The sequence below is a fragment of the Salarias fasciatus genome, chromosome 4, assembly GCF_902148845.1.
Source record: "Salarias fasciatus chromosome 4, fSalaFa1.1, whole genome shotgun sequence".
NCBI classification, from domain to species: domain Eukaryota; kingdom Metazoa; phylum Chordata; class Actinopteri; order Blenniiformes; family Blenniidae; genus Salarias; species Salarias fasciatus.
The window spans coordinates 11,306,367-11,328,064 of record NC_043748.1 but is presented as its reverse complement, the minus strand read 5'-3'; the positions used below and the strand labels follow the sequence as shown (position 1 = coordinate 11,328,064).

Here is a 21,698-nt window from a genome sequence, read left to right as displayed (position 1 = left end):
TCAATGTGCTGGAAATGACGGCGGTGCAGCAGGTGCTGCTCCACTTCCAGGCCAGGCTGCAGGACAGAAGGTTTTTTGTTTTACAACCACCCTTTCAGCCCCAAAATTCGCTTTGGCGGTCCAGCTCACAGCCGAGCCGACAAATTGACCTTTGGCGGTAACCGCAGTTGGGACAGATCCGTCCGTGCTTGACCCTCTCCTGGAGTCTCTTGTGTACACTTTCTCCTCTCCTGTTAGAGGCCTTACTGGTTTACAACCTACGCTTCAGACCCAGAGTTCACTTTGACAGCCCAGTCTCTCAGCTGAGTCAACAAATTAACCTCTCATAGGTTGGACCGGCCGTCCGTAAGGGACTCACTCCTGTTTTACATTCTCTCCCCTCTTGGAAGAATTTATTTATGGCAGAGATTACCCATTCAGCCCTAAGGTTAAATTACACCGAAACAACACACTCACATCCAGAATAGTATAGAGCGCTATTTGCTTAGAACAACCTCGGCAACCATTTAGACATAAAAACTATGAGTAATTGTTACCTTGATTATTTCCAAATAAACATCACTTAACTGCAAAATTCTCTTTTAATACAGATCACTTGGAATTTAAACTACTTAAATTTCAGACTTATCTAAACTTTTCTTTAATTCAGTTGGGTAAATAATGTGTGTTAAACATAGCGTTTTGTATTTAATATTCAAACAAGCAAATTTGCATGCATTTTACTCCATGTAAAATTTAGAACATTATCTAAAGTATTGATTTACAGTTGTTCCTGTCTAACAAACCCTTAGCGGTATCCGCATCTCCACACTGGCGCCTACTCCTGTCTTAGGAGAATTATCCTCAAGCGGCTCCCACTCTTATACTTATCCGACCCTTCTCTCGCCGCTGTGTCGCTTCCCCCTCAGAAGTTAAGACACATAGCAGGCTGAAGACAGTCCGCGCATGCAAGCAGCCCCTTTTTACCCTTAGCAAGCAGACTCTTTCTGCACCATGGTTGTTACTCTTATGCAATTTGGTCGTTTTTTGCATTCTGACTCCGAACTCCCCCTCTGAATTTCTTTTAAATCAAATTTTCTTTTTTATCTTTAAAAATCACTTTTTAACTTTAACTAGGTTCTTTTGCATTAATTTAATCCGGTTTTAGATTTCACCTGGGCAGAGACCAGACATAAGCACACAAAAAATTTAGACGCAGAATAAATTAATCTGCTTACCTCCAATTGTTGTGGCCACAGTGTGCTGAGCCGGTCCTCCTCCACAGATAAAAATCAATCTCCGGTTACTCCTCCTGGCTGGCTCGCCAATAATATGTTGTGGAATTTTATTTAAAAAAGTATCCTAGGCCAGTCACGGTGCAAAAAACCCCACAAACATATATTCCAGAAAAAACATAAAATCCTCAAGTATATCCACTCCTGGTTCTTGAAGTCTTCCATCGTAGTTCTCCTCAGAAAAATCAGGCAGAGTCAGAGTCAGAATGCAAAAGGAGGACTTTATTCCCAAAAAAACCTCCTGGCAGCCAGGTTGACCAAAAGAACTGACGCCCCGATCGCTCTCCGCTCCATCTATTTATACTATTTCTTGGGAGTTCGTCAACTCTCCATGGACTCTTCGTCAAGACACAATTGTTCCCCCCTCCCTACAAAGGTCATGGTCCGTGACCCCTTGGGAGGCCCTCTCAGCCTCCATCAAGTCTCCATCAAGTCTCCATCAAGTCTCCATCAAGTCTTCCCAAATGCCAGGTGTTGTGCAACAAATCATAGTGTCACATTTCTTGTCCAATGAGCCTCATTTACACCAGAGGGAGACAGAGAGACTATTGACCTAAAGTCTTAACTTTAAAAAAACAAACTGTCCAGCTGTCAAGAGGCTGCCGTAAAAATGAAACATGGCAGGCTGGCGAACAGAAAAAGGATACATGTCTTTTCTACGCCTGTGTCTACTGGCATACTATAACTAACAGAGACATGCATTACATGAACAATAGTAAATAACATAATATAATAAGCATGATGTAAAGAATATTATAAAATTATTCTACACTGGGCATACTATTCTTAATTTTAAAGAAACTTTAAGTTGTGTGTTCTTGTACCTTTTCAGTTTCATGTCCGTCATGAGACAGGTTAGTTTTACCCTACTGATGATGTGTTGTTGCAATAGTAATCCTTCTTCCCTCCTGCTTGGTAGAAAAATTGCTTTGTGCGTGTGTTTTTTTAAATAAAACAACAACAAAAGAATCTGGTTTTCTTTCAGTGTTTCTGAAAAAACATGACTGACAAAACGGTGGTTGAAAAAAGCATTCTACCCCCCTTCATCGACCTGCCCTCATCTGACGAACCATTTACGACCCAACCGTAAGTGTGTGTGTGTGTGTGTGTGTGTGTGTGTGTGTGTGTGTGTGTGTGTTCTGATCTGAGGAAGTCATTTGACAGTCTGGCATCCTGTCTCGGTGAAGAAAATCAGAGAGACGCGTATTTTGTGTCTGATTTAAGGAAGTTGAAGGAACTTGGATGCTGACGATGATTCTCTCGAGGTGAGAAGCACATCAGGCCTGTAGAGACGCTCGGTCTGGCTGTGAGTGTTTGAAGCGAGCTACAGGTGCTGATTCTGGAAGTGAGTACAAATACGGCCTTACAGCCTCACCATGCAGAGGTGCTAAAGCCATTTGTTTGCGTCAATTGACGCTTTTGTGGTTTTCCACAGAGTTTTTTCCCAATGTGTATTTTGTATGGTCAGGTCAATCAGAGAAGTTGACAAACGGATGAAAGAAATAAGTTAGATTAGATTCCCTCGTTCCGTGTCTTCTCACAGAATGTTCTTTAAAGCATCTGAGTATCGACCCGTTTTGCTGTTTTTTGGGGCCAGTTGTATTCCGGGGCATTCTTGCAGGCCTGTACTACAACCATTTCCTGCTCCTTAGTGAAGCAATCTTTATTCTTACGATGGAGTCAGTAACCCCCCTGTGCAAATAGATCATGCTGAAAAACTACTCTGGAATTCCTGTTCTCAAATGAGTGGACTTTGTGGTGAATGATACATGACAAAGTTATGGAAAAGCTTCTTACTTTAGCAGATGTGATAACACGGGTACTTCACTGTAAGAAATGGACTGATGAACAGGTGTCTGAATATGCAGAAAGATTTCTTAAATGTTGGAAAGAAATGGTAAAATTAAAAGTGTCGCATAAAGCTGAACCCTTCTTTGTGTCAATGATCGTTAATGGACTGGGAACACAGGATGCTGATACTTTAAAAAATTAGCAGCCCCAGACGTGTTTTCATTGAGTCCTGTGGAATTACGAAAAAGGACTAGAGGATTAGATGCAACTGGTTTGTTTGCAAATCAAAAAAAAAAAAAAAAAGAAAAAAAAAGAAAAAGCTAAGATTCATGCTGTACAATACACAACTCTGGGAGAGTATAGACCGTTTGTATCAACACAACCAGGCTTCAGAGGATGAGGACGAGACAGGATGAGACCAAATCAACGACGATTTAGGGGCCAACGTTATTATAATAATACTAATGATCAAACACTGGCAAGGGTGAAGAAACCTCAATGATGCATGCCATTATCAGAGACTGTGAGCAAAGGAAAAGAAATAAAGAGATGAAGCTAAAGTAGCTAGACCCACCGGAGTGCCACAAGTGTTGAATCAAGGCCAAAACTCAAAAAGTACCAAAGACAAAGGGCCAATCCCAATTCTACCCCTTACCCCTACCCCTTACCCCTACCCCTATGATATGCGCGTTCACGAGGCTTAAGGGCTATCCCAATTCTCCTTTTTGAATAGGGGTAGGGGTAAGGGGAAGGGCTATTTCACCCCTTTCAGCGAAGTCTGCATCGATGCTCCCTATTCTCAATAGGGGTAGGCGGAGTTTCACATTGGCCAGAAAAAAACAACATGGCGCCCATCACGGTGTCGCACAAATGTAAGATTGCTTTCTGTATACTATTTAAAAAGCTATAAAAAGTGTATTTCCTTCACTGAATTTATAGATATACTAGCGTGACAGTGTCCCAGTCATGCATTAACGTTTTAGCGCTGCGCAGCACCGTTTCCAATCGTGAATTTGTAACTTCTGAAGAGCACTAATCACTGAATTAACGTCATCTTTTATCATGTTTTTAACGTAATATGTTAGACACAGGGACCCCCGATGAAACCCGACTGCTGATTCAGTTTAGAGCCGGGTTCCTCATTTAGTGGACCGCGGTCCACGACCGGACCGTGGCACACCTCGCTGCGGACCCAGGGCAAATGTATGGAAAAAAAAAAGAAAAAAATCTTTCTTTAAACGCTCTATGTTCCGTGTGAGCACCGTTCTGCACCGTGCCGCTCTGCGCGTGGTGTAATCGCCGCTCTGCAGCGCGCTCCGTCGCACCGCACTGCTCGGCAGTCCTCGGTATCGCTGCCCCCCCCCCGGCTCCCACAGGGCGCTGAAGTCCGGACCCATGCTTGTATATAAAAAGCAAATGTGGACCTTCAAGATTTGTTATTGAGTACACCTGGTTTAGAGGTTAAAAAGGAAGAAAAGTTTTTGAAATCAAAATACAGCGCCAAAACACATTGGGAGTAAATTATATTATTCGTCTAAGCTATAATATGTCAGTAATAAAACGTGTTTATATAAATATATCTGTATTACTTTAGGAAATTCATAAAAGAAAATGGCTTGGAAGGGGAAGTTACAGCCCAGCAAGCTTCAAAAAAGTGGGAGAACCTCAAAAAGAAATATAAGGTAAATAATAATACCATTTTTAAAAAAATAAAAGTAATTTCTAATGTAATTTCTATCATTTCTAATATCCATAATTTTTTGTTGTTATAGGAGTGCGGCGGGGCTTAAAGGGCCAAGGGATATCCCAATTCACAGTGCTGCAAAGATAGCCCTAGCCCTCAGCCCTATTCTAAAAGGGGTAGGAGAGTGATAGGGGTAGGGCTAAGGGCTAAGGGGTAGGGGTAAGGGGTAGAATTGGGATTGGCCCAAACATTACACCAGAACAGAGAGCAGTTTCATTTCTGTGGAGAAAAACTTCTACACAATGAAGAGGCCGACAGAATTGGGACGCTGACGGTGATCAAATAATAATAATAATGATGGTTATTCAGGCACAAGTTTCAGATACACCGGTAGAAAATACCAAAGATTTGTTTAAACATTAAAGGGAAACCAAAAAAGTTTCTCGGAAATGTAGGTGCATTTCTCTCTTGTATTCATCAACAGGAGATATACTGTCCATTAAGTAATGACACTGTTCAAACTGTCAGCATTTCTGGTGTCCCACAAAGAGAACCGCTGTCAAAACTGTTACCGGTCGAGATAGATGGCTGGAAATTTCAACATGTGTTTGTGATTTAGAAATGTTTTCATTATTAGGAAAAAGATATGCTATCAAAATTAAGATTATATAGCATTTGTGCTCCAGAGTGAGTAACAGTAAAACATCCCAAACATACATCAGACGGTAGGACAATATTTCACTGTTTGGCAGAAAGCAGCCTCTGTTTTGCTAAATGTTGATGTGGTGACTTGACTGTTCACAATAGAGGGAATCAGAACATTAGCATTCTGTCAAGCATACCAGTAGATAAACCATTCTCGGACAGAGTAGCAAGTCCACAAATATTGTTTGTCTCTCTCCAGAGGGACTGATGTTATTATTAAAAGATGTGCACGGAGACATTGAACCAGTTACAAATGATCACTGGGACAGCGACTAAAAATGCTTGACATTTGTTACCAGTTTCTTCATAGATAACCAGAGGATGAAAGAGAGGAGAGGAGGAAAGGTGAGCCCGTCTTCCTATCGCAAAGGTCTGCCTGAAATTGTTTGAGAGGTCTTGTAACAAAAACTCTGTTCCTTGGAAAATGTACCCTAGCCGGTTTATGCAGAGTATAGGTGTCTTGAGATGATAAAAATCTTTCACATCTTCCACGCTGACTTTCTTCATGGCGGCACGCTTTTCTGCCATCTCTGAGTACAATATAAATTCACCCCCCTCTATCCGTCTGTCTTGCTCCTACTCATCTCCTCAACACCTAACCCATCGTAAAAACTTCAAAGTGCAGTTACAAGTGATCACTGGGACAGTACGGGGAATAAAATGCTTGACATTTGTTACCAGTTTCTTCATAGACAACTAGATGATGAAGATAGCAACTAAAATGTTATTGTTTGGTCGTATGATGAGGACACTTTGCATTTTTGTTCATTAAAATCCTGCAAAATACAATGAAAGCAGAAGTTCAGTTGGATGTGTTGTTACAACCTCCGTCAGTTTGAGCGTCTGCTCCATCTAAATTGTGGACACAGCACGCAAATCATGTAGGACTGCTGGATATGGAACCTTATCAAGCAACAATTAACTATGCGGAATATCCTGTTTGTTAAAACAGTATCCCTGATCAAATGGAAAAAGAAATGGGGTCAGACCAGTGGTTCAAACACTGCTGAAACGAGGAGTCATTGTGTGTCTCCAAACAACACCCCAATAAAAATCCCATTCAGTAAAACACAAAAACAGTGGCTCAGTAATTCAGAGATGGTTCAGTTTTAAAGTATTGGACGAGCAACAGAGTCACGTTATATGTAGGGAGTGCTATAAACAAGATACAGGCAAGAGTTGACGCACAACAAATCTTTTTCACCACCTAAAACAGTGGAGCAAACTGCAGTACGGAGTGATTACTGTCTGTCAGAGTAGAAAAAGAGTGAGAAAATGTATATTGAGTTGAAATTCTGTTTCTTGTGCAGCTGGTTGAGACTGTTCAGAAAAGAAATTGCAACAGGAAAAGGTATGTAAAACTGATGATTGTATATGTTTCTTAATCTAAGCACTTTATTTTGTTCTTTCTTTGTTCTGATATAAATGCTGCTCTTACAAGGGGTTATCATATTTTGTTCTTTGGTAATGTTTCTGTGGATTTGTTAGAAAGGGGAAGAAAATCTGTAATCGCAAATCATGTAAAACAGTGGCGCAAACTGCAGCACAGAGTGTGTAAAGCTGTGCGCATTACTGTCTGTCAGAGTAGAAAAAGAGTGAGAAAATGTAAATTGAGCTGATATTCTGTTTTCTTGTGCAGCTGGTTGAGACTGATCAGAAAAGAAATTGCTACAGGAAAAGCTAACGTAAAGCTGATGTTTATATTTGTTTCTTAAACTAAGCACTTTCTTTGTTCTTTCTTTGTTCTGATATAAATGCTGCCCTTACATGGGCTTGTCATATTTTGTTCTTTGGTAATGTTTCTGTGGATTTGTTAGAAAGGAGAAGAAAATCTGTATTTGCAAATCATGTAGGATTGCTGGCTGTGGAACCTTATCAAGCAACAATTAACTATGCAAAATATCCTGTTTGTGTTAAACAGTATCTCTTATCAAAGGAAAAAGAAATGGGGATCAGGCCAGTGGTTTAAACAATGCTGAAACGAGGAGTGTCATGTCTGTCTCCAAACACCACACCAATAAACCCCATTTTTGAAACCAGGAACAAAGAAGTACAGATTTGCACCGGACCCGAGGAAAAATAAATAAATGTCAGCGTCATTCCTTTAACTGCGGTTGTACCAGATGTTAATGCTATCTTAGTATCAATACCAGCCAGAGCGAAAGGGTACACAGTTGTGTATTTGTATTCTGCTGTACACAGGAATACATAGGATTTGTTTAGTTTCACCTTCTGTGACCAACAATATCGCTTTACAAGATTAACGTTGTTTGTTTTTTTCAGACAGTCCAACCGTCTACGCTGCAGCTGTGAGACAGCAGCTTTCAAAGCTGACATTACCTGCTGACTCGGTTTTGTTTGGCGTACATCGACAACATCATCATTATTGTCTCTTATACAGAAAATTGAATTTGAGTTTGTGAAAATTATCAACCAGTTATTCTGTTTTTTATTCAAGCGCGTGTCTACGCTTCCTGATTAAGTTTGTGTGGCTTTATTTTGAATATTTAGAATGAGACTCTGTCTTTGAATGATTTTACTATTCATTTATACCTTTTCTTGTATTTTATACACTTTTTTAAAAACCTTCCTTCCTTTTGAGTTGTATTTTCAGATCTATATATTAGAACTTGGGTGGATGTGAAGGTTTTACAGTGATCACGTTAACTGGGAAATATCAGAGAATATCAGAGAAGGCCCCTCGCAACTTGGATATTCTGACAACATCGCCCACCTCAAATCCTACCTTTACTTTTTGTTTTCTCTTGTCTCGTGGTGTAGGCGTACCGTACAAATTGTGAAACACTTGAAGGCCCTTACTCACATCAACCGGGCGCATTTTTATACTACTGTGGTGAGTGTTATTATAGCTTTTTACTAAGTCTGGTAGGACCTCCACGTACCGACGCGTGTTCTTAGCAGCGAAATTCTAGTCTTTAACGTTCGGTTAAATCTTTCAACCACGCAGGCTTTTAGATCACTGGCTGTGGCATAATGTATGATGTTGTGTTTCCTCATCAGAATCTTGAAACTTTTATTGAAAAATTCTCTTCCTGCATCAGTCTGTAGTTTTTCAGGCGTCTTGCTCTCGCGAAAGACGGATTCAAAGGCAGACACCACCTCAGCCGCAGTCTTCTTTCTCAAAGCTCGCACGTACGCTAATTTCGAAAACACATCGATGACCGTGAGTAAATAACTATACCCATCATTTTCATCCGCTAATGCGCGCATATCGCAAAGGTCTGCCTGAAATTGTTTGAGAGGTCTTGTAACAAAAACTCTGTTCCTTGGAAAATGTACCCTAGCCGGTTTATGCAGAGTATAGGTGTCTTGAGATGATAAAAAGTCTTTCACATCTTCCACCCTAACTTTCTTTCCCGTCTCATCTTGAACCGCTTTATGAAGCCGCTCTACCCCACCGAAACTACCAGGATGACTCGGCTTGTAATATAACCTCTTCATGACACGCTTCTCCGCCATCTCTAAGTACAATATAAATTCACCCCCCCTCTAACCGTCTGTCTGGCTCCTACTCATCCCTTCAGATGTGTCAACACCTAACCCATCGTAAAAACTTCAAAAGACCTCAGACGGAAGGAAGTGGGGGGGGGGGGACAAATGCGCAGTGGACATACGCTGGACAAATGGTGGACATATGGCGAGGGGAGGGGTTTATTAGGGGGCCATAAATCTTTCGGCTTGACATATAATATCCTATCTGTCTCTCTGGTGTGGATCGAAGTTCTGGGTGAGACAGACTTTGAGGTGCTGGAGAACAAGCCTTTCAAAGCACTTCATCACCATGGACGTCAGTGCCACTGGTCTGTAGTCATTCAAGTCTCTGATGGCGGTGGTCTTGGGCACTGGGATGATGGTAGCTGCCTTTAGACAGGGTGGTACTTCAGCCAGTGACAGGAATGAGTTGAAAATCCCCGTCAGAACTCCTGCTAGCTGGTCTGCGCAGGCACGAAGCATAGTTCCAAGAATGCCGTCCGGTCCAGCAGCTTTCCTTGGATTTACTGCCTTCAGTGCACGCCTCACCTGATGTACCTGGAGAGTGAGAGGCTGGGGGCTGGCGGGTCGACGAGGCACCAACAGAGTGGCTGATCTTGATGACTTGAAGCGAGTCAAGAAGCTGTTAAGTTCATCCGCTAGCGAGGCCCTTGTGTTGGCTGCAGCTTGTGACCTGCTTTAGTATTTCATCAGCTGCTGGATCCCTTGCCACATCGTGGAGCATTGTTCTCAAGGTGGGATTCCAAGTATATTCATGGACTTGTACACCACAGAATCATGTAAATAGACACAACTTTCAAACTTTTTAACTTTACAATAACATGAATTTATTCACTTTTACTGAACATTTTACTATTTAACTATTACCATTACTATTTAACCTTTTTTTAACAGTTTCTTTAAATGCACACCACTTAAACTTAGTATAATTATGTAATGGAGCCAGTCAAATAATAAAAAACAATCTTTCACCAACAGAATTGAGTCGTGCTGCCCATACAAAGAAATATAAATATATCTTTTAACTGTATCTGCGTGCCACACCGCCATCTTGGCCATTTCCGACTGCCATGTGCTCCCAAAAACACAAAATTAAGAGCTCTAATGATCATTCGAGTCAATTGCATCTCGCCAAACTCAAACTCAAAACATTTGTGAGTCTCCTGAACACTTTCATTTGTTTTTGAGTATGTTTCATACCTGAAACGACAACACGGGAGCCGTGGCTTCTCCTTCGCTGGATCATGCAGTGATCCGCAGGTGACAGATACCACAGACTCACAGTGCCTCCTACTGGCTGGAAGGCTGCAATTACATGTCCATTTCATAAATCATGTCTTTTAAAGGTCTTTTTACAAAATACTACAAACACATCAAAGGGCAAAACTCAAATAAACACAAAAATACATTTACACAAGTGGGCACACACTGGTGGGCATCACACAACACACTTCTCAATGGGATCCCGAGCAATAGCCTTCAAAAGCTCCAGTACATTCAAAACAGTGCTGGGATTCTGACGACAGTGCAAAAGCATGACTACTGTGCCTTCTGCACAGCCGCTCCTCACATCTGGACTAGAGATGCGCGGATGGCTCATTTTTCCATCCGCAACCGCTTCTTAAAATCTCCATCCGCCCACTATCCGCCCGCACGAAAGATTTTTTTATCAATTTTCAAAACCGAACCCGCCCGCCATCCGCAGAATAGCGTTTTGTTGCTTTTTTTATTTGAGTGCTTCAACCGCAACCCACCCGAATGTCATTAAAAACTTAATTTTACGACACGTCATCCGTCCGATCCGCGGTTATCCGCGGGTGCAACCGCAATCCGCGCATCTCTAATCTGGACCTCCCTCACTGACCACCTAAGAGCTCTACAGACAGTTCAGGCTTTTAAAAAAGATGTTTAGACCTCTCTTCTTTAGCAAAGCTTCTTATTAAACGCCCTTGAAAGTCTAATGTACGGTACTTGTTGTGGGGGAATTTTGTTGTTGTTGGTGGTGGTGGTGGTCGGGGTGTTGTTTTCATCCCCTCCTCACCATTTAAATTGTACTTTGAGATTTTACGTGAATGGAAAATGCTTTACAAATAAAATATAGTTTTGTTATTACAAAGGACAAAACAACAATCAAACATTACTTAATAGAAATCAATCTTCACTAAAAGCCAAGAACAAGTTTAAACGTTATAAAACTTTGGTAAAACTTTTGGTCTAAATAATAAAGATGTAGACATTCTTTCTGTGCAGCGCAGTTATCATGAAACCAGTGCCTGTCTTTCTCCCAGTTAGTTCTAAACATCATAAAGCGGGTTGACTGCTGCTGCAGGCTCCAGCTGTAATATGCTGGCTGAACAGTAGATGGCAGCAGTGACGCTCAGAGGCCTTTGTTTCTGTGTCTGCCTGGAATCCAGAAGAGGAAGGAGGAGAAAGAAGCGAAGGGAAGAGGTGTGTTTTCAAAAAGAAGGGTGTGTTGTGTCAGTGCTGGATAAGTATGTGTGGCAACAACACGATACAGTTTCAAATGCTACGTGCTGAAGTTTGCTGAGGACCTCAAGGATCTCTTCACTCAGGACTCCTTTGCTCAGGAAGGGATTCACAAAGGTGAGATTAAAGAGTTCAGCAGTTCAGCTGTGAGCTCTCAGTTTGTCATTTGTTTAAGTCACTGAAACTGTGTCTGGTTTTTGTATTTTTAAAACAGAAGCTGTTGGAGTAACTTTAGAGAGTGTTTGTACTGAGACTTCACCGGTCTTGTTGACTTTGGGTCAGGGGTCAGGGCTGACCCTTGCTGTGATTTCTCCATCTGTCCAGTTGTGTGAAAAGATGCAGAGCAGCAGCAGAGTCCAGCAGCTGTACGGGAGATGGACGGCCCTGCTGAATCGCCTCCAGGAGGATCCCAAAGTAACCCCGAACCTCACCTCTACACCGGTGTGGAGCATCTCTTCACTTCTTCCTCCTCCTCATCCTCACTGTGTCCTTCTCCCGTCTCCAGGTGGCTCAGGTGATGAATTCCAGAATCGGGCAGTACCTCAGCAGCCACCCCTTCGTGGCTCTCTCAGTGATGCTCTTCAGCGCCATGGCTGCTCTGCCTTTTGGACTCTTCCTCAGTTTTGCACTTGTGACTCTCATCATGGCAGCTGTAGGCTTCGTCTTCTTTGAGGGTTGGTCCATCACAGTGAAATCCACAAGACTTTTCTTCTAGCCTTTTTTGCTGTGACTAACGTTTGTGCGTGTCTTGTGTGTGTGTCTTTCAGCGTTCTTGTTGTTTGTCGGCGGGGTGACCCTGCTGTGTGTGCTGTCCGGCATCGGCGTCTTCTCCGTCGTGGTTGCAGTCTTCATTAATGTAGTCTACACCACCAGCTCCAGCCTCCTGAGCTGCTATAACACAAGGCAGGCCGAGGTAAAGGCTGTTACGAACACATGTGGTCTGGAGAGGTTTTCCTCACAAATATTTCCAATAACTTTCCCATTTTAACAGGACATTAACTTTTTGTAATATAAGACAAGAAATGTTCTCGTCACACCACCTGCAGCCTTTATATTTTAGCTTGTATACACATCAGGAGCAAAATATGCACAAATGAGTAACAGATCATGTACAGTATGTTACAAGACCAGGCTTATGATTCATGTCTTTAAAAAGATAGCATGATCATTTAATTTATCATCAGTGAAATTAGACTATTCAGAAACACACACAGGTGATCTAAAAAAAATAAAACATTGAAAAAGTCACTTTGTCAGTTTTTTTATAAATCAATAACATCAATTAAATGTTTTCATTGTGACATATGGCATACAGGTGAAATTACAGAAAAAATGAGATCTTTTTAAATATTCTAACATTTAAAAGACGTATTTTGTGATTTTCTATGTCAGCTTGCATGAAGTGTTTGAAATAATTCCATCAATGTGCAATAAGTCTAAAACTGTTTGACTTTAGATGCATCTGTCTTGTGTTTTATATGAGATTAATTTTGACATAAATATTTGTTAATCATGTTTTTCCTCTTCCAGAGAAGTCAAAGCGAGGAGAAGGACGGCGGCGATGACACGTCAGCAGAAACACAGTAGTTCTCTTCTCTCGTCATGCGACACTCTGAATGCTAAAATCTGGAATCTGGTGTTTAAATTAATTTTGGAAGCACACTGGTGGTTACTGTTACATCCGGAGTTTTATCTTGTCGTCTCCATGTAGTTTGTAGTCTGAAAGAACTCATCTTTCATCTGCTTCATGAGCTGATTTTAGTCTAATTTGCACACAAAAAAAATGTCAGAATTAACAAAGCTTGAAATGGAAACCCTCAGCGCCTTTAAATGGTGCTTCAGTACGAAAATGCCTTTACGTGTTACATTTGTTTGCAGCTATTTATTTTATTGAGCTCTTTACACAGTTGTTGTGCGCCGTTTATATTTGCTGTTGCAAAGAGCGCAGTCTTGTTCATGCGTGTATAAAACATAAAGCTCTGAATAAACGCTTATCAGAACGAAAACCTTGTTTCTGCTCTCATTTCCAAAGACTGACGAGAACTTTCCCGGTGGTTAATAGTGCCCAAATGGCTCTTCTGGTAATCCGGTAACTAGTTTGAATGAATGTGGAAATTAAATGTAACGTGATCAAGAGGTCAACTGATCAAAGATTTGGACTTGGACGGTATTGTTACTTATTTTTTCAGTTTTATTGGTTTGTTCGGGTATTCATTGTCACATATGCTGAGTTGCTCACTTTCTTGCTTGAGCACAAGTTCAGAAACAGGCGCGTTACCAGGTTTTGGGGACGGGGGGCTTCACCCCCAGGAGATGTTCAGGATATGAGCAAATGTAGCACAAAACTCCACAAACTGCAAAGAAAGATCAATAAATGATTCATTATTATTTTAATTTGTTTTTTCTTAAAACAGTACAACAACAAATACAGGCTTGGACGCTAACAGTATGTTTAACAGCATCAGACCTTAAACTTGGGTCCATGGACCCCAAGGAGTCCACCAGCCAGAGCTTAGGGGCACACCTCTTTTTTTTTGTTTTTTTGTTTTAATAAATTAATGATTGTTACATGTCACATAAATATGTGATCATTACTCACATCGCACATAACTTGATGCTGGTATGAAGCTTCAGAACTATGAACTTTATTAACAGGTGCTGCACTGAACATGTCACTGCTCACTCTACCTGGTTAATGCCTTTGCTTCCTGTAACTCCAGGACCCCACTAGAACATGTGAGCTGACCTCTGACCTGCCTGACTAGAATATAACATCTACATTAAAACACTGGTCATGTTCTGAAAGCTGTAAATTCTGAATGCACTGAAGTGAAAATGTAGCTTCAACACAACTTCACAATCATCTTGACATTACTCAAATTTAATTTAGTTAAGTTCATTTCTACACCACAGAAAATATGATTTCCGATCATATTTTACTGAATAACGAACGGTTATATGATTATTCATTTAAACTCATAATGTGGCCACTTTATATTGAATATGTAGCCTTTATTATGGGGCTTCAGACCCCCTGAAATAGGCCTAAAGAGGCCACTGATCTGAATTATGCTTAAATATAAAAGTATAAATTAACTTTCTTTATATATATATATATATATACATATATATATATATATATATATATATATATATATATATATATATATATATACTCTTTGGTGTGTCACACATACTAATTTGTATCTAAATTTCTACATACACACACACGTTCTCAGCATCAGTGCAACTTACTGTAAAACTTTATTCCTCACCATGAATACAACTTAACCATTACGAAGACATGACAGATTATGATTAAATTTGAAGTCTGATTAGTTTTTGAATCAGAAACTTAACTGTCCTGAAAAGAAATTTAAAAAAAATTGGATTGAATTTTGCATGAAGTGTGATTTTTTTTAATCATATCTTGAAAATACGGAGTCCTAATGTAACTTAAACAGTTACAAATATTTATGCTTTGATTCTCTTATTGTAACCAAATCACTACCTGTACGAAATAAAATTTTACTAAGAAGTGAAAACTTAATTTTTCTTTAAATGTGAGTAAAGCAAACAAAAACAAATGCAGCGCTCAAGTGAAGTACCTGACATGGACATTTACACTTAATCTGACCCCCAGCTGCAAACTGAAAGCACTGTATCCATTTCTCTGAGATGCAGTGTTAGGAAACACCACAGAATGAATCATCTGACACCTTTTCAATGAAAGAAAAACAAAGAATATCTGATGTGGAGGGAAAGAGCTTCTTTTTGTTTGTCTTTTTGTTTATCTTTGAAGGTGATGTAATTATTCATAAATGGACAATTTTGATAATGAAACCACAACACTTCAGAGCAATTCTCATAAAATTTTTAATGGAGGTGATATCATGCAAAAAAAAAAAAAGGACTGAAAGAGACATAAACAAAATTGAAATAATTTTTAGGAATGACTTTTGGAGAAGCTGACAGGAGGCTTTTAAAAGTAATTTTTAAAAAAAACCACACCCAGCGAACTCACTCCTGCTCCATTATCGGGCGACGCAACATCAAACGTGGTCATCTGCTCACACTGCAACATGCCAGGTTCGAACCTCCAGCCCGATCCGTCCAGCACGTCCTCATCCCGGCGACAAATGTCTTTATTCACCCGTTCAGTATTGCTTCGTCCACACTTCGACGAGTTCGGCCTCGATTCATCGCCACACCGGAGTTTATTACACGGGATGCAAAAAAATCTGGGAATAAGTTTGTGCTCTGTCTCCGTCCAAAGAGTAATGCAGCATCGTTTTAAGACTGGAAATGTATATTAAAGCTGTGGAACAACTGGAGGATTTTCTCTATATGGTGAGCAAAAAAACAAAAAAACAAAAAAACAAAACAGTAAACATCCTAATTTGAATTCCAAATCAGAAAATACTCAGACCTATGGCATTAAGATTGCTGGCATTTAAAGTCGATTATTACACTGGTTAAACCTTTAACCTAAACTCAACCTATAAATCTCTTCTTCTTAGAAAAAGTCCGGATTTTGTGACTAAACTGTTAAAATGCTGAGCAATATTTGTACAAAACGATGGGCATGCCTGCCGTGAAACCCTTTACGTTGGCCACTTTCAATGATTATCAGAAAGGGTACACGTGTTACAGTGTGTGCGTACAGTTACCACATCAAAACAAACCGCTAACGTAAAAAACACTGTGAGAAACTGGACATAATCTTCATCAGGCACTCCGATACATTTCTCCGTTTGTTTGTTTTTCCACTCCATCAGACTGTACATCTTGTGCATTTCATTACCGAGTCGAACAAGGTACATGTCAAGACCCCATTTGGGACAGTATAAAACAAAACAAAAAAAAAAAAAAAAAAGGAAATTAAAAAGAAGAAGCGTATACACCTTGCATGTAGAAAAAAAAAGAAGCCTTTTCTCCTATTTGAACAGCAATGAAAAGAAGCTTAAGGCAAGACGCTGAACACAGAAATCCAATGGTTGATCTGGGAAGATCTCTGCTCAGCTCTGGTGTCTGTTGGCATTTACCAGTTCCATCAGTAATCATCAAGAAGACTAGTGTTTTTTTTCCCCCCGCTGATAGTTGGCTCTCTGTCTCAGGCGTCCTTTTTGCTATAGGTCATGAGATTCCACGGCGTCATCTCCACACCCCCTGAGTCTGCTGGGAGTCGTCCTCTCCTCCGACGGGCTCTCTACGCTGGCAGGCTCAGCTTCTTGCCTTTCAACACTGTGGGGGCGGCGGAAGAGGTTCAGACAGTCATCAGGTGCAAATCCGGCTCATGACTCTATGCTTCACTTCAACTGTTAAACACTGAGCGAGTCCGGCAACGATCAAAAGTTACTCTTCTGTTTATAAGTAACATGATAACGTTTGTCAAAAGGAGATACAAGACTGAGAGCCCTTGTTCTTTTAAACCAGGGGTGGGGAACCCTGGTCCTGGAGGGCCGCAAACCTGCATGTTTTCCATGTCTCCCTGCTTCAACACAGCTGATTGCAATGAGGCTCGTTATCTGGCTTTCTGCTGGACTTGGCCATGAACCTTGATTCGATTCAGGTGTGTTGAAGCAGGGAGACATGGAAAACATGCAGGTTTGCGGCCCTCCAGGACCAGGGTTCCCCACCCCTGTTTTAAACGGTCCCGTTTTAACAGATACTAACGACATGTTTCTCACGTCCACTCCCTTTTCACTCTCGCTCTCTCTCACGCTAATTATGTCCATTTTCAATTCATTTGACATGCCTTTTCTGAATTCAGAAATGGAACAAAGTGTCTAATCTTTCCAAAATCCTGAAGAGCAGCGCTGCAGTTTGCTACCGTGGAAGATAAACGGAACTGGAAAAAATAATTCAAAAGGAAACAAAATCTCATGAGCAAAAGAAACCACACTAAACTTAAACTGTTGCGTTCAAAAAAAAAAAAAAAAAAAAAAAAAAAAGACAACACTGTAGGTACCTGTAAATTGAGGCAGATACAATTAATTCTCTTAACAAATGCAGCACTGATATGAACTGCCGCCGTTTTGGAATCACTGTAATCGATTAAGGAGTGTGTCACTAGTGAAGACAAATGCCCTCAGGGAGCCTCTTTCAAATGTGACTGGATTTAGTTTTACACAGGCCGAAGGTTCAGCTGATCTGAACGTCACTGAAACGAACTGCTCTCCATCTTCAAGGTTACAAGAATTCTTTTATGCTTTTCCTGGGATTGTGCATCGACGTATTTTCAGGGAAAGAACAATAAATTAATGAGGGATTTTTTTTCCGCCAAGCGCAACTTTGTAATAACCCACTTCATTCAGAAAATTTGTAATGCTGAAACCTCACATTAGCCGAGGCTGAACTTTAAAGAGTCGTTTTTGGGGAGAGACGCCAAATAAAGCGGTTCGCGGCTGCCCTATCCCTCCCATCTAAATTCAATTAGGAGGAGATGGCTGCAGGGCCGGTGTGGTATGAATGAAAGATTACATCAACCGTTGGCTTGCTGATGTGTTGACGTCACACGGACATGTGAGTGCGGAAAAAAGAGGCACCTCAAAAAATTCTGATTCAACGCTTTCCCGATGCTAAAAAGCCAAAATTCACAGCTGAATGAGCGTCAAGCATGGTTAAATCTGAAATGTGTCCAAAGCACATTTCAAGTTTACATAAAGAACATCAAGTCTCGACTATTTTTGGTTTTATCTAATTTGGTGCAAACAGGATCATTTGACAACTATTTCTTTCCGTAATGAATGAAAACCCACCTTTGGTGACATAAAGGTAGAAGAAGTCGCAGTAGAGGACAGTCTGAACCACGCCGGCCACGATGGCGATCATGTCGAAGAAGCCCTCGAAGTAGAAGCGCCAGATCCAGTTGAAGAGATACAGGGCCCGGTACAGGCCCAAGCAGAACAGGTAGTGGGTCGTGATGGTCTCGGCCTCGCCCGTCTTGCTGATCATGAAGAGCTGTGGGAGGATGGCCACCGACTCCAGGTAGATGGAGAACGTCCAGAGGATCTGCGGACAGTGAAACGCATGTTTACGTTCGCAAAGAGATCCTGTAGAGTCAAAGTCTTGCATTTGATCGCAACGCAGCGGGCTGAACTCACCTCTAAGACGGAGAAGTCATGGTTGATGAGGACAGAAAGCCCTCCAACAGGAACAACCAGGAACTCCACCCTGAAGCTGTCGTGGTTTCCGTCGTAGGTGGCCCTGAACTTCACGTAGATCAGGTAGACGGTGGAGTACGCACAGCCAATGTAGATCACCTGGCGGATGACACAGGGAGGCTCGTCAGCGGAGGGGAGTCGAGTATGATGGGCCGTTAGTGAGGGCTGAGGGGTGACAGGCGTCTTACCTTCATGCATGTGTTATACAGGGAGATGAAGGAGGTGAGCAGGTCCAGGTAGCGTGTGGTGAAGACGAGAGCAAATAGAATTTGGCTCTTTCCAGAGATACCTTTTAGAGAAAAAAAATAAAAGATGTACAGCTTAGAAATAATTCCATCAAGGTCTGAGGAGTCTGGTTTAAAATAGAAACCCTGGTTCTTTCTCAAATAAACAGTGACATCTACTGGAAATGAGGTGACTGCAACAGTTTCTGCTCCTCAGAAGCATTTTATTTCTGTAAATATTGAAGATGCATACACAGTGTTCAACTTAAAACATGTTTAGATTTGTTTTTAGGGTTTCTTGTCTATTTATGTTCAACATTTTTGGAGCAATGGTGGTTTTTTTAAAGTGCTTTATCAATAAAAATTTAGCTGAGTAGATAAGTTGTATTTCAAACATCATCCACAGGATTCGTGTGCATGCACACTTTGACCAGACCACATTGTTTTCACTCCTGGAACAGTCACAAACAAAATAATTAGAGAAAATGAGAAACTATTTTTGTGGTTTTGACGTAAATAAATCTGAAAGTTGTGTGCGGTGGGCAGCTCAGAGGCCTCACAGCACCAAAATCTCTCCAACACCAAACTCATGCAGAGCATGTTGAACAAAGATTTCAAGACACATTTATTGTCATATGCATATATAAACACAAACTGACTAAAAGAAGTATTGAATTATTTGAAATAACTTATAAGTAAAGTATATTTGCACCCTAGAAACTCCACCCACCGCTCAGCCCCAGAGAGGGGCCAGGGTGGAGCTGTGGAGGATAAAAACAGCAAGCATGTGACAGACAAGAGGAATGAAGTGTGCTGACAGGATCTTCTAATCGGGGGTCCTTTGACCCTTCAGCCTCTCTTCCAGAGGATATTATTGTGGAGGAGGCATTAGATCTGTTTCAGCTGGAGTACGGTCAGCTCTGACAGAGAAACTGTCACGCAAGATCAAAAAGAAGAGGGCAGTTCGTGAGTGATAATGCAACGTCTGAGTGAGTATGAAGGATTCGTCATATTTAAGATGGATGTGGCAATGTCTGCAGCAGCACATCAAGTTTTACAAACCCAAATTGAGGGTTGGTCCTGATGAAGGTGCCAATTAATGCTGCTGTGCTGACTTATCCCAGTGAGGGCTGATGTGTCTTCTTGGATCCATTAAGGACAGCTATTTTGGACAGACATGAGCATGAACAATAATATAAAAACTAATGTTTATCACTAGAAAACAACTAGGGTTTTATGGAACCTGATCTATGAAGTAGTTTCGCCCAAAAAATGAACACAACCATTCAACTTTGACCTCACACTCAACCCTGCAGCTGTAAACCCAGCTGCCACACTTTATAACCTGAAGTTGTGGAGACCGCAGTGATCTACTGTCTCCACAGCTGATGTAGTTTGTTTACTACAAGCGGGTCTGATTGTGAAATCACAGAAAACAACCTATTATTAGCATGTTAGCTACTTCCGTAGCGCCCTCTAGAACGCCACGTCAGAAGACAGACCACACAAATCGAACCCGAAAAACTCAAACCAGCAGAGAGTCAAAGACGAGCCAACGTGGCAAAAGATAAAAAATACACATAGTTATAAGACTGGAAATGTTTCCCTATGTATCTTAATCTTCCTCTTCGCGGTACCGACCCACACACGTTAAAGCCACAGCTAACGGGGACCTGACATGAACAACCCGCAAACACAACCAAAGCTAGGCTACTCATGAACGGCGTCCCCTCTAAAATCTGCACTTAACAACAAATATCCAGTAATAAAGGTCAATATGTTGCGGTTTTAAACGACTGATGCGCAAATAGCAGTTTGCGGTTGCTATCCGCCGCTGGCTCGTCGCTTTAGCCTAAATGAATGAGTGTTAGCATGTGTTGCTGGGTAGCCTGTGGTTTACTGAAAACTGACGCAAACATTCAAAACGAAACGCAAAGGTTGAAAGTGAAACGAATAATTCGCAACTCAGAGCAGTATTTACCTGCACACGACCTGCTTTTCCATATTTTGAGCAGCAGGATGATGATAGCAGCAAGATGGGAGAGATCTCCTGACAGTCTGAAGATGTTCATCGTCGCGGGATGAGACGAGACGCACGGATGAGAAGCTGATGCAGGTCTCCCTCTTCACTGCTGAACTGCCTGCACGCACTTTATTCGGTCCCGACTGAAGGTTTCTCCTGCGAAAGTTTAGTTTGGGCACCGGGCTGCGAGATCCACAGGGTTGAAAATATGGCGAGAGTGCAGGTCGACGTGGAAGGGGGCGGGAGAAAGCCCAGGCACGAGCTCTGATTGGACTACAGCTGTGACTGACAGCACGTGATGTCCCGCCCACAGCGGGAGCGGAGAGGGAGGGAAAGGAGAGCAGAACCACCAGAGTCCAGAGGACAGAGCAGGACGGAAGATGGATGGAATGATGAGAAAATGAAAATACAAAAGACCAAGTACAAATGAAATGACTATTTAAAGAAACTAATGAATCACTGATTAAAAGATGAGACGAAAATAATATTTTATGGGTTCTTTTAAAAGCGAGAAGGGGTCATATCAGGTTGAAACAAGGGGCCACATACAGCACAGTTTCATCTTGGAACAGGCTGAGAAGTCAATAGTGTATAAACAATAATCAAAATGTTTCTTTTATCCATTACATTATGAAAATATTCACGTTCTATATTTTCCCCAAACCTGAGCAAATGAAATATTTGAAAAAGAATAAGTAAAATGTTATAATTCTCAGGTTGTAACTCATTGTCAGAACAGACAAATATATATATATATATATATATATATATATATATATATATATATATATATATATATATATATATATATATGTTTTTTTTCTTTTAAAG

General features: G+C 41.1%; 2 protein-coding genes across 3 annotated transcripts; one reads left to right on the top strand and one right to left on the bottom strand.

Annotated features, from left to right (window-relative positions):
* The first annotated feature begins 11,380 nt into the window (after positions 1-11,380).
* On the top strand, positions 11,381-13,430 carry LOC115386736 (promethin-like). Of its 2 annotated transcripts, none has more exons than XM_030089173.1 (5): positions 11,381-11,547; positions 11,776-11,868; positions 11,960-12,128; positions 12,222-12,367; positions 12,985-13,430. In XM_030089173.1, the coding sequence occupies exons 2-5, from the start codon at positions 11,791-11,793 to the stop codon at positions 13,039-13,041; spliced, it is 450 nt and encodes a 149-aa protein (XP_029945033.1). In that variant the 5' UTR covers positions 11,381-11,547; positions 11,776-11,790; the 3' UTR covers positions 13,042-13,430. The 2 variants fall into 2 exon arrangements, with proteins under 2 accessions (XP_029945033.1, XP_029945032.1); XM_030089172.1 differs by having other exon boundaries at positions 11,423-11,571; positions 11,779-11,868.
* Positions 13,431-16,541: 3,111 nt separating this feature from the next.
* Positions 16,542-21,107, bottom strand: LOC115386731 (ER lumen protein-retaining receptor 2-like). Its single transcript, XM_030089167.1, has 5 exons — positions 20,826-21,107; positions 18,809-18,909; positions 18,561-18,719; positions 18,216-18,468; positions 16,542-16,698 (listed from the first exon to the last, which is right to left on the bottom strand). The coding sequence occupies exons 1-5, from the start codon at positions 20,914-20,916 to the stop codon at positions 16,664-16,666; spliced, it is 639 nt and encodes a 212-aa protein (XP_029945027.1). The 5' UTR covers positions 20,917-21,107; the 3' UTR covers positions 16,542-16,663.
* Between the last annotated feature and the right edge of the window lie 591 nt (positions 21,108-21,698).